Source organism: Rhopilema esculentum, chromosome 7 (genome assembly GCF_057945365.1).
Source record: "Rhopilema esculentum isolate cy_ngs chromosome 7, ASM5794536v1, whole genome shotgun sequence".
Taxonomy (NCBI): Eukaryota; Metazoa; Cnidaria; class Scyphozoa; order Rhizostomeae; family Rhizostomatidae; genus Rhopilema; species Rhopilema esculentum.
This window is the reverse complement of record NC_142821.1, coordinates 2,507,818-2,520,452: the sequence shown is the minus strand read 5'-3', so window position 1 is coordinate 2,520,452 and position 12,635 is coordinate 2,507,818. Positions and strand designations below refer to the sequence as shown.

General features: G+C 35.4%; 1 protein-coding gene and 1 pseudogene across 1 annotated transcript; both read right to left on the bottom strand.

Moving 5' to 3' along the window:
- Positions 1 to 3,108: 3,108 nt before the first annotated feature.
- LOC148959920 (mitochondrial import inner membrane translocase subunit Tim10-like) lies at positions 3,109 to 12,248 on the bottom strand. Its single transcript, XM_089109460.1, has 3 exons — positions 12,114 to 12,248; positions 4,230 to 4,351; positions 3,109 to 3,734 (listed from the first exon to the last, which is right to left on the bottom strand). The coding sequence occupies exons 2-3, from the start codon at positions 4,301 to 4,303 to the stop codon at positions 3,542 to 3,544; spliced, it is 267 nt and encodes an 88-aa protein (XP_088965586.1). The 5' UTR covers positions 4,304 to 4,351; positions 12,114 to 12,248; the 3' UTR covers positions 3,109 to 3,541.
- Positions 4,358 to 9,875, bottom strand: LOC148959921 (uncharacterized; annotated as a pseudogene).
- Positions 12,249 to 12,635: the final 387 nt, after the last annotated feature.

Here is a 12,635-nt window from a genome sequence, read left to right as displayed (position 1 = left end):
AAAAGTCGTATGAATAAGAGCAAATGCCTCAAACAAGATAACATGTGCATACACAGTAAAACTAAAATATTGTGCTGTCAGAATCTCTTACCGTATACTGTTTTATAATAAAGGAGGTACAGGCGATAGGATAGAAACAATAATAGTTTTTGGAAGATTCTTTTTTCAGAGAATATTTTCCCCAAGGAATTTCAGCTGCAGCACAGGAAAAATCCAGAATCCCCCTGAGGCGAAATTACCAGTTTATGGTAACATTGGATAATGCGCCAGAACGGGGGGAGGTTGGCAGCTATTTTATGACACTGGGTTGGGAAGTTGGTTGTGTACTGGGAGTTAAAGAGGGGAAAAGGGGTGCTAGAATTGCGGGTCCCATTTACTAGAAGGCTTAAAGAGATATGATAAAAGCACACATTAATCCTTTATGAATTTCAAAACATAAATACTAAATTTACAAGCACGGCACGGCCAGCAGTAAATTAATAACGCTTACGATGATTTTTTCTTATCAGTAAGGGGAAAAGTTGTGGATAAACAAATATATTAGAGATATTGACATCTGAATTTCCATTGCGTGAAGTGCTCATGCTGGAGAAAGTCGCAGAGAAAAATTTCTAAATATACAGCATAAACTGTAAAAAAATGGAAAAAAAAGTCTGAATAAGTTTAAAGTAGAATCAAGTAAAATGTAATGCAATTACTGCAGTTTGAAAACTGGTTCAATGGAAATGAGATTCTTATTCTTATTATCTTATAACATTTGACTCTTATTTCATATGAATATTTGTGAAACATGGTTGGATTTTTTCATTTAAGATAGGAAAATTTTTACAATCATTAAAAAAACATACAAATTGCTGATGATATAGCTAATCTATATTGTTACTTATTTATATTGTTAATTACTATAGGCATTTGCAGTTGATTACAATTTACTCGTTTATCACGTTCTTTCTTGCTTGAGCTTTTGTTGAGAGGGTCTTTTGTTTGTTTGCTCCCTATTCATTCGCTGTCCTGAGATGCCCGCTTTGTCTTTGTTGGAGGGACCGTTTCTGACACATTTTACGTTTCCTTTGGGGGCTTATATTGTGTATATATGGCGTAAAGTGCGTGTATTATCATAGTCATAAGAAGAGAGACTATGGTATGACTATGGTATTATCTAACCATATGATCTAACATAAAAGCTGTTTATTATCTATACAGAGCAATGTGGCGTGCTTGGGAACGTTGGGAACAAACAATTGGTAAGTGTTAGTTGTTAGAACCTATTTAGTTAGTTCTGTTAGTTATTTTAAGCTTAAAGTTATTTATTTGTTATAAGGAGCTATATGATATGTAAATCTGTTAGTGTGTGTTTATTTCTAGCCGTTTTCTGCCGACGTTCTCTGAAGCTACATGTATCAATACTTTATTTACCAGTTACGTGCATCAAAAAACAAATATGAAAATTATCAACATTTTTATAATATCTGTAAAATAACTACATTTTCAATATTAAAGTATTAATTTTACTTACGTATCATTTTTCTGATGCTATCATTAATCTTTCTCCACACAGATCTCATAAGATGCATTTCTAGACAAAAAATGAATTTTCGTTGGATATCAGAATGTCAGATTGTCAGAATGATCGAGAGATTCCTAATGAAATTATTTTACAATGGTTTGTCTCTTAAATGCTGGATATTTGTAAACTGCAGCAAGTACAAAGGATTTCAAGGAATTTTCATCTTAACATTTGGACAAAGACAACTCTTACATGAGAATCCAGAATCACCAAAAATGAAATAAAGCACAAAACATGGAAATTCGACTCTTAAAATTACTATCTTTTACGGACAATACTGCTTAATTGCCCGAGTAATTGCTAAACTAAAGAGTAGTATCACATTATTATACAATATTATTTTCAAACATTACTAACTTCTCCATCAAATACCACAATAATCAGAGTTTTCTCTTAAACTCTAGCAAGCGAAGATATCATTTAATATCTTATAAATTGAATATTTGCGTCTCTTTAAAATAATAAACAATAATGTTGTTTATTTACCTGTGTATCTGAAAGGTAGCAGTTCAATGAATCTCGAGAAAATAGCTTGCGTCACCTAAAAATACCTACATATTAGGAAAAGGAGGTATATTTTCAAAGTGAATTAGCATCGGTAAATTGGCGTCTTGCACTTTATTTTACTTTTGAATTAAGATACGTTACAAGCGTCTAGGTAGCAAGTTAACGAATTCTAGAATTCCTGAATTCGGCAAAGAGATTTGAAAGGGTGAACACTGCAAGAGTATATCGTATTTCGTATATGTCTCAGGGAATCATATCTTTGATTTCCTGGGAGCACTGTCCATGGTTGAATTTGTCTAAAATTTAGAGATTTTTACAACACATAAAACAGAGCATGAAGAGACTTGAACTAAATATTGGCAAAATGTTCAACATTGAGGGTTTGTGCAAGAATAAAAGCCTTGATAAGGTGATACTGCAACAAAAAACAATGCCTCAACAGCTAATTATTTTCAGATTGCCTATCTTACCTTTGCACAATACTTTAATTTCAATTTCCACTTTCAAAATTCAAATTTCAAAATTAGCCAAAATCCACATCCTATTCAAACAACTGGTGATTTTATGATCAAGCACTTATAATACTAGCCTTATTTCATGCGCAAGAGGTGTTGACACCTATTCAGAATATTTTTATGGTCAAAGATGGTTCCAATCCCAAAGTGGAATTTAGTTTATAATGTACAGTCTTAAGTTATACTTGAAAACCTAAAGTGATTTCTTATACTTGAAAACCAGTGGCTTTAGTTTTGCAGATAAATAATGCAGAAAACTGGATTGTTTTCAATCTGTGTGGTCTAGGTGAAAGAGCATACACGGGGGATGTTGTTAAAGGGGAACAACTCAAAAAGAAGTTGTATCCATGAACAATCATTTTGCATTGCCAATTTTGATAAGCTGTGGGTTTTGCAAAAAATGATAGTCTGTAAAAATGACAAAACAACAGCAATTCACACCAACATATTCATCACTAAAAACCTCCTCATGGAAAACTATTTGACAGAGCTTAAACTTTACAAATTTTTATAACCACCTTCAAAGCAAAATTAATGCTACAAACACTCATTCAAATGAAAGTCAAATAGATTTGTCTGAAGTTTCGTAATGCATAACATCAGAAATGTAAAAATATGTTTGTTTATTACCAAAACCGTGTTATGGTTAGAGATACTTTAATACAGTACTTTGAATATACTTGCTTTGAAGAAAATTGTCACTGATCCATTAGGATCCTTAATGGATTCATGCATAGATAGAATGTTACATTTCACATCAATTCTAGCTCGCAAGCTTATAGCCTTCCTGCATGGGAACAGGTTTCAAAATTTCTAAAATATTTCTTAGCAGGCCAATTAAAACACTCTAAAATACACTGCAACTGATGGATCAGCTTTTGAAGAAGTAAGAAAATTTGAAAGTTTTTAACATAATATAGAAATATGTACTAGTTACTCTAGTATACAATTATTATTGTTGTTGTTGCATTCTTTGGATCATCTGTTCATCTTGCACTGACATTGAAGTCAATTTTTTACCAACTCTTTCATGAATTTCAAGATACTTAGCTACACATCTGTCAAGGCAAACTGATTCTCCTTTAGTTAGTTCTGCTTCTTTGTACTTTGTTGGAATACATTTCTTCTGACAAGCATTTGTTAACCTGCAAGGAGCAGTTGCAACAGATAAAATTTCCAATGAAATATTATTTAGTCCTTTATTAAAAAGCCATGAAATAAGGCCCTTATCATTTGAAATGATTCTATTTAAATTTGGAATAATTTAGATAATTTGAATGAAACTATTCAAGGCTCGTCTAATAAGAGATTTAGTGATGAACAAACAAATATACATTGCAAAACCAAATACTCTGCTTATGAGCTATATTGTAGAGACTTGATAAAGAAGGTATCCACTATGCACAAGATCTTACACTAATTCAAAATAACAAGGATATAAAGATAATGTGTTAGGCATACTCAAAGTTGAGTAAGAAAACTGCTGCAAAAAGACCATTCCCAATTGCTCAAAGTGATGCGTCATGAAAGAGTGGCTCCTTCAGAATAAATAATAGATAGCCCTTCCATGTCATCCATATCTTTAGATTCAAAATTCAATTCAACCAAAATTTCAATATTTTGGTTTAGCTTATACACACCTATTGTACATATCTGTCATCATTTCTACTTCTAACTCAGCTAGCATTTGCATATTTGCTCCATCTACTGCCATCTTGTAAGTTTGTGTTATAAAGCTGAGGTACTTTTTCCTGGTAGTTCTCTGAGGCAAAATATGAAAGTATTGTTATCACTGGCACCACACAGTTATGAACAAGACAAAGTTAGAATACATATGCATGAAATAAAGAAAATCATTTGTAAGATAGAAACTAAGAGCAGTAATAATGCCAGAAGCTGCCCCTGCAAGTGACATTTCTTCCATTGCAAGTAGCATTGCTAGAGGCAGGCACCCAGAAGGTTTGCAAAGTGGGTCATTGTTGCTGCACACCAATATGAAATTTGAAAAAGACTTTAAAAAAAGCAAACGTTTTACCACATACTGAAAACTTTTTTGGCTGACACCTCCAGAGTATAAAACACCAGAATAACGTTCTCGAAGAAAAAGTTGTGGATCAAAATAGGGCCATTAAAAAAGAGCAAGCACGCGACCAATATAGTTGCTGAATTAGTACCATATGCCTATAGGAAAATCACAACTAGAGTCTAAGAGAAAAACAAACTCCTTCTGTGTACACAATAGCCTCTTTTTCATGTGTATCAATTCCAAAACTTTTGATGTTCTATTTTGACGTTTTATACTCTGAAGAGTGTCAGAGGAAAATGCTTTCAGTATGCTGCAAGATGTTTGCTTCTCTTAAAGCTATTTTCAAATTCTTTACTGCCAAAATAGGATTCACAATATGAAACTGCACAACCAAATTAACAAAAGTATGTTTGTTGGAAACTCGTGCACTGCAATGGAAATGTGCCTGGCATGGTTGTGCACAAGTTAGATTAACAACTGCTGTAATCTTAAGTCTAGCTGTTAGTGTTGGAAGTAATGCAAGAACAGTACTGATTGCAGCATTGCATAATTTTGTGCTGTGAATAAACATCAGAACCTTCAAACTTATGATGCAAATTTATCAACTGGAACTCTGCCTTAATGTATGTCAGATGGGTGATCTAGAATTATTGAGGCATTGTATTATTTGATCTGAGGCATTTTCTTATTTTTTGTTAGCTGAACAGAGAGGCGATCTGACCATGTGGTTAGTTTACTTTGCTGGATAGATGTCACACAGCTCTTCATATTTGTTGATACACTCATTGCAAATGCTGGCTTTATCCTTGCAAAAGACCCTTTTGAGGATCCAAATATGCATCACAATCACAAATCTCTATTTCATCTAACAGCAATACCTTTAAAGCTCTAGACTTCCATCCAGTGTTTACGCACCAAAATTTACTGTGTAACGGAATTCCCCCCACCAAAATCACAGATTACAAACCGAGAACCAAGGAAAAGTGGCGTTATTGCAGTTTTGCACATCTCAGTAACCATACATCATATATATCAATACCATATACCAATCAATAGCTCTTAATAAGACCATTAATATGGTATATATATATAGTTTGATATAATTTACCTTCACGGGAGGGGGGGTTAGGGGGGTTGCTGCATTCAATTAAAAATTTTCTTATGTTTCTCAGTTCAGCAGTTCCTTGTCACCGAGACAACAACAGCACCATCCTCAGCAATATGACACAATAATGAGTGGTGTTTTCAACCTTTCTTCCGAATGCGGCATTCCAGGTCATTGCATCAAAAATATGATGGGGCCAGAGGCAGAAGGGCCAGGGGGCCCTCCCAAAATTATTACAATCCTTCTTAATTCTGCTTTTAATTTGCAAGTCGTATTGTTGGGTAGGGGCTATCTTTTGTTGCCATTACACCGAGACTTTCTCAAGATTAATGAATACAGCAATCAGAATGAATAAAAATGTCACTAAAAGAGAATTTTCTTAAATTTTAGGGCCCATGTAACCATGTAAGCTCACTGTCCCTCACATGATACGATACTTATAAGACGATACTTACTCCAAAATCTGAAAAATTTTCTCTTTGGGCCCTCAGTTTAACTGTTTTAATTTTATCACACAGGTTAAGTTGGCAAGGACATAACAGTTTTTGTGACTCAATATAACTTGTAACAGGTGGGTTTCTCAAAAACACCCTGTGCCCCTTACCTCGGTATGACCCTTGTATATATTTTGTGCAAAAATCATTTAGGGTTAGCATGAGATCTTGAGAAAGTGTTTTCAATTGTTGTTAAGCATATCAAAGTTAGTAAGAAGGAAGAGATGGTATGTTACTGGGTGATTCTTGTTCTCTTCATAGCAGTTTATCATGGAGGCGCCTCTGGTGAAAATTCATTTTTGCGCCCCTGGGCCTGATATTTGATCGGCAGGGGGGATTGCTAACACGCCACTGGCAGTTATTCTTAACAACAGACTCTTTTCATGAAAAGTTTTCGCATTGCTAAGTATTAGATTTATAAGCATAATTAGGTATTGTTAGATATATTTTCTTATTGAACGACACTATGACATAGATTGTGCTTCAGAGTGTGCATTTTCCAGCAAAGTGGAATCACTCATATGTGAAAATTTTATCGCCCTTCTGCCCGAGTAAATCGAGACGCTTTGTTATGACCAAGGAAATGATTCATTGTAATAAATGTATTTGTTCTACTCATAAATTGATCTGTTGTAGGTCCAGAGGCTTTCAATTAACTTTCAATAAATCATGAAATTTATTTTATCTTGGCTCCTACAAATAAAATGTTCGGACTTTTACATTTTTTGATACAGAGGGCCTGACTTTGCTTGGCTCCAGGGACCCTAATAATGTTAGTGTGGTCCTTTTTCAGAAAGGTATCAATCACTTTTCTAATTTTTCTAAGATGAGATGAGATGCTGATATATAATTTGCAATGTGCATTTTTTGGAAAAACGTTTATTCGTGAAGAACGCAGAACAAACATTTTCAGTTTACTGTCTAACAATGACAAAAATTTGGGGCATGCCCAAACAAGCAAAAGCCAATAAAATTACTAAAACAAGAATATATACACACAATGCTCAATATTTCAAAATTGTGAGATTATTGCAAAATTCAGAGCAGGATGTATACACTCATTTATTAGAAAATGGCTATAAGAAGCACATCTCTTGACATGATAAAAAATCTCACAAACATTTCATAACATAGCATTATTTCATAACAGTAGAAGCATTGACAAGTCTAATTTCTTGTGAAAACCCCTCCATTTTCTGTAATACTTCCTAACATTAACTAAAATTTCTTTCTAGCATGAAAAATTAATATAAGGAACCCAAATATAAAATTCTTGACGTCATAATTAAGAAAATCTTCAGAAACAATGAGTATTAAAATTTCCAGAACATTAAGAAACTGGAGTACTCAACATCGACCTTTGTTTCTTCTAAAAAAATGAGTGCATACATATATATTCAGTGCCTAAATTTATAGCATATTCAGGGCAGAATTCATACGGCGGAATTCAGACAATTACTGTCAGTACTTTCTAATTCAAAGGTAGGGGCACGGGTTTTCCTATTTAAAAATATTGTACAATGAAAGGAATGCGGTCTGCAAGAGACCACGCAATACTTTATGCATAATCAGAATGCTTTTTACCATGGTAGGGTTAGGCATATTTATTAATTGTTTCGGAAGTAAAATAGGTATTATATAGTTTTAAGTAAACTAGGATGATGCATTTTGGAATTTTGAAATTTTTTTATTATCGTAAAGGATATCAATCTGTGGCTACTTGTTACCAAAAATTGAAAAAAGAATTGTCACTAAATCTCTGGCTCCACATGAATTCAGAAAGATAGTCTTCCACCATTTCCCAGTTTGTTAGACCGGACATTGCCTTGAACTTCGCCTTGGCCACATTGGCCCCACTCAGTTAGTTGTTACCCCTGTTAAGGGGGAAACAAAATTCAAGGTGTGGTTAACCGTGCCGTGGGCAAACCCAAGCTGTGCCAGGTTCTGATATGCTGCCTACATATCTGTCCATATCGTTGTGTTGGGTTCCACCCATGGCTGGATGATTGGCAGCAATGTAGCTTGGTCCCTTGCAGGGACTGGTACCAAGAACCCTTTCTTCGTCTCTGCCTCGTACCGGCCCAGCATCCACTGCTCTCTCACAAGGTGGCCACGCTTGTACTTGTGTTGCACAAACAAATATTCATCGATTTCAACATGTCCATTTCCCCCTAGACGCTCTGGGTGGTTCACAAAATGCTTGACAGCCACGTCTCGGTAAAACTGATTCCAGCCAACAATGGTGTGCTCTCTGTTAATTTTCAGCTCCCTCATTGTCTGCAACACACACAGACAGCCCCCATGGGCAGCCTGCACTTGTAGCCCACCAATATGTCAAGGCGATAACATGCCACAGCTTTATATAAGAGTCTCAAAAAAGCTACCTTTTCGGACGTTTATCGTTTTTCTACAATTTGGACATCTCCAAATGATGCCATCAATGCTGCATCTGTAAAGACATTCTCTACAAGGTACCTAGCATACATCGCAGTCTTGTTCTGTCGAAAGCAGCCAATGTTGCCTGCACCATGCAATTGTAACCTTGTTGTTGTCTTCAAATCAACGCATAATTGCCATCAAGTTGAAGGACTCAAATTCTTGCATTTTTGGTAGTCATGGAATCTGAGCTTCAGCCATTGTGATGTAAAAGCATTGAAGTATACTTGCAACGCACTTTATATAGTTGGGTGTCTCTATGCCAGACTGGAAACTTTGTTTCTTTCAGGGGCAAGTTCATGCGTACCTGACTGCGCGACTGCGCACCTGAAATCACACACTTTTAAGAAATTTGAATTGTTAATAATGTGAAATGTATTCAAAAAGAGACTTTGCACAGCCAATATGCAAATGTGCGCGGATGGAAAATTTGAGTGTGCGGGCAATATATCGTGGGCGCGTGACAAAGTTTCCAGTCTGGTCTCTATGGGGGGTTCTCAATATAATATATGAGGGGTCCTCAATCTATGAGGGGTCCTCGGTCTAGCACCAAAATCTGTATTTACACCAGATTGGAATTTTTCATAGATGCGTAGGGGATCTGTTTCAGGTCCATGATAATTGCGCATTTGCAAATAGCATAGCACAGATAAAGATTTGTCCCCCGCGCAAATATTCCAATCTGGTATTAGTAATATTACACTACACTATCATTCTACTCAGTGGCGATGCCAAAGGTCGTGCCGTCGTGCCCGGCACGACCATAAACTTCCAAAAGTAAGGTTTTCACATATTGGCAAAAATTTATTTTGCTCTGCAAAAAGTTTTCAAATATAGAAAAAAATTAGTCGTATAATCGACAGATCGATCAAGCTTATCCCGCAGACATAAGTGAATTCTACTCGAATCGCCCAGGGCCCCTGGAATTATTTCAGGAGCAGAGTAGAAATCCACAGGGTTTCATATTGGTCGTGCCCAAAATCTGGTACCTTGTGATTTGGTCGTGCCCAACAATGGAAGCTTCAATTGGACAGCCTATGTTTGGTCGTGCCCAACAATAGAGAAAAACAATGCTAGTCGTGCCCTCAGAAATGAGCACGACCTCGTCATAATAATAATAATAGTTGAGGTACGATTTCCAGCATTTGATTGGCTGAAGCTGGAGGAAATCAATCACGAGGTCGTGCCCGTTTCTGAAGGCAAGACTATCTGCACCCTGTATCATTGGGGCCTACTTGTCAATACTGCAGGCATTTGTGGATGTTGGTGTGATATCAGGGTGATTTGAATGGTGCATGAAAATTTTCCAGTCCAATAAACCGTTGTAATTTATCAGGAAACTGTTTAACGACTGTGGAGGGATTGTTTCATAGTTATTTTGACTCAGCCTATACGGAATCAATCCAATGGATCTCTTTGGTAGGCGAACAAGTTTTCATTCACCTAAACAGAATCAAGATCTTCAAATGTGCAAGATGCTATCTTATCTAGAAAATGGACAATAATTTGAATATCATCTGGATGTTTTTAACGTGATCAGAATGGAAAATATGGCAGTTTTTCGCTCGGATTTGTATCAGAGAGACGCACACTTAACAGGATAAACTGAATCAATCAATCAATAAAATAATCAATATTTATTTTGACAACAGTATACTTAGGTGTTCAAGACGAAAGTATTATGAACATTTGGGGCAAAATGTACATAAATATATATTCATTTTACATTAGTTATGAGGTGTTTGATGTATTTTTGGACTGGAATCTTCCCAGTAGAAAGTTCTGAATTTTGAAAGTATTTATAGTAGAAAACCTCTTTGCAAATTAGCTCTACTGGAGTTTTACCCTCCTTAAAACACGTGAAAGGGAAAAATGAAATAGCATTGATCAACCTGTTGATGATTTTGTTTGTGTTTCTGATGATATGTTTTCAAACTCAGCCTAGTGATTTTCTGATTTTTTCCCTTGCTTTCCATGTAATTTGGTTGTGTGCAGTTTCCTTGGGTGTGCATATATTTTCCTTAATATAGGTAAATTTCTCCATGAATTAGTCAGTTTGTCTTAAATAAGCAGGGTGAAATAATCTTTAAGCTATTACACATACCTCCCTTAATTTTTTGCTCAAGAAACACTGTGTCTGCAAATAACTCTCAGGCTCATGATTATTCTGTATTAAATTTGTGTCCCCCGTCATCTGATCTCAGTATTTCCACCTAGCTGGACACTGAAGAAATTTATTGAACATTCTTCATTTGTGTATGCTGCCCTGTTTATTCATAAATTGTCATGATCTGTTTTTCAATGATTAATTTAATGCTGCTTTTCAATTGGAATCTAATTCAAACATTATAATGGTTATTTCATCTTATGCAACTTTCAAATATTGTCATACATGGTGTAGTTTATCATTATCTCATAAGGCATAACCTTAAATTAGGTATCTAATTGATTGGTGAATCTCTGTGAGTGGTTTTGTTCAGCTTAACAAAGTGGCTACCTACAAATCTTTATGCAACAAACCTGATGAAAAACAGGTCTCAAGGATTTTAAAGAAAGATTGCCTTCATTCTGTCACTCACTATTTAGTGCTTTTTAACTGTGGCTAGATCAATAATGCTGCATGACAGTACTGTGCTCAGCAGATATTCTAATATTTCTGTTTAATCTGTTTCATTTGTCATCTAATTCTTGATACATGTCTTGCACTTCACAGTCAAGTTTTGCCAAACTTTTGCCTCTTTTTTGAATGAAATTCTAAATTTAATGTGTGCAAAACAAAAAGTGCTTGCAATTATTATACATTTGAAATCTGAGTCCACAGGTGTATATTTTGGTCCCATTGTTGCAATAATTTGATAAAATTTTAGAAAAAGTTTGTTGTTCAAGCTTGATTATCCTGTGAACTGATATTTGGGTAAATAATACCAAAAATAAAAAAGTTGCCAGGAAGAAAATGAATTTTGAGTATCAGCCAGAGGCAGGGGAGACACAAAAGCAGCTTTTATACTTTTAATTTTAGTTTGTTTCTATCTTGTCAGAAAAGTAATGCAGTGCCATGCGATTGCTATATGAGCTCCTTAGATCACTGCAATATTTTTTTATAATATTGCGGAGGCGCATTTCTGTTGCAGAGTGGCCAATGGGCACGACCACCCATGGGAGTCCAGCTTCGCCACTGATTCTACTCAAAACCTGTATTTGCAAGGCAACTTATAGAAAACTTTAGGTTTCACAGCTTTAAATCTGGTTTTAAATTTGCTGTTCAAGTTAGAATTGTTAAGTGGTCGAGCATCAACAAACTGGATTCTTGCATGCATTGCTGAGTACTTGCGGAACCACGTGGTTGATGGTACGGTGACTTCGATGATGAAGATTGTGCACAAAATGTACATTCCTTACATAGAAACAATGCTGAAGACAATGAAAAAATATAATTAGAGCTAAAGTAATGAAATACACAAACCTTTGAAGGTGAACGAGTATTCTAGCAGCTCATTTGCAAGCCCCTGCAAATAATTAGGCCCATCCAAGGAGCAAACCTCGATTGTGTTTTAACAGCAACCTCAAGTTCGATTTAGGCATCTCTGCATCTCTGCATTGCAAATATCAATAACCATTGTTTCTTTGAATTTTTTTGATCGAGGGGGGAGGGGAGCAGGGTGGTTGTTTAAACGAGCGTCTGATTTTCAGCTGTTCAAAATTCATAACTGTTCAAAAAAATCCAAATACGTCAATAGGGCTGAATCTATAGAAATTAATCAATATAAGCATTAGTAGCAAGTGAAAAATTATATTGCACAACAGAATTAAGAAACAGATAGTAAGAAATGAAGGGAAATGCTAGAAAAATAGCTAAAGTGTTACATAGAAGATACCTAGGAGGTATCGTTGAGGTACCTAGGACCTTATGTATGGACTAAATTAAAATACAAATACATTAAATCAAAAAGAAAGGACCAGTTCAAGTATTGATAATTTCCGCAAC

Excerpts from the sequence above, each read along its gene's own strand:
- LOC148959920 (XM_089109460.1), bottom strand. The coding sequence starts at position 4,303 with ATGGCAGTAGATGGAGCAAATATGCAAATGCTAGCTGAGTTAGAAGTA. Across the intron at positions 3,735-4,229 it reads ATGACAGATATGTACAATAG|GTTAACAAATGCTTGTCAGA; the intron begins GTGTGTATAAGC and ends TGCTCCTTGCAG.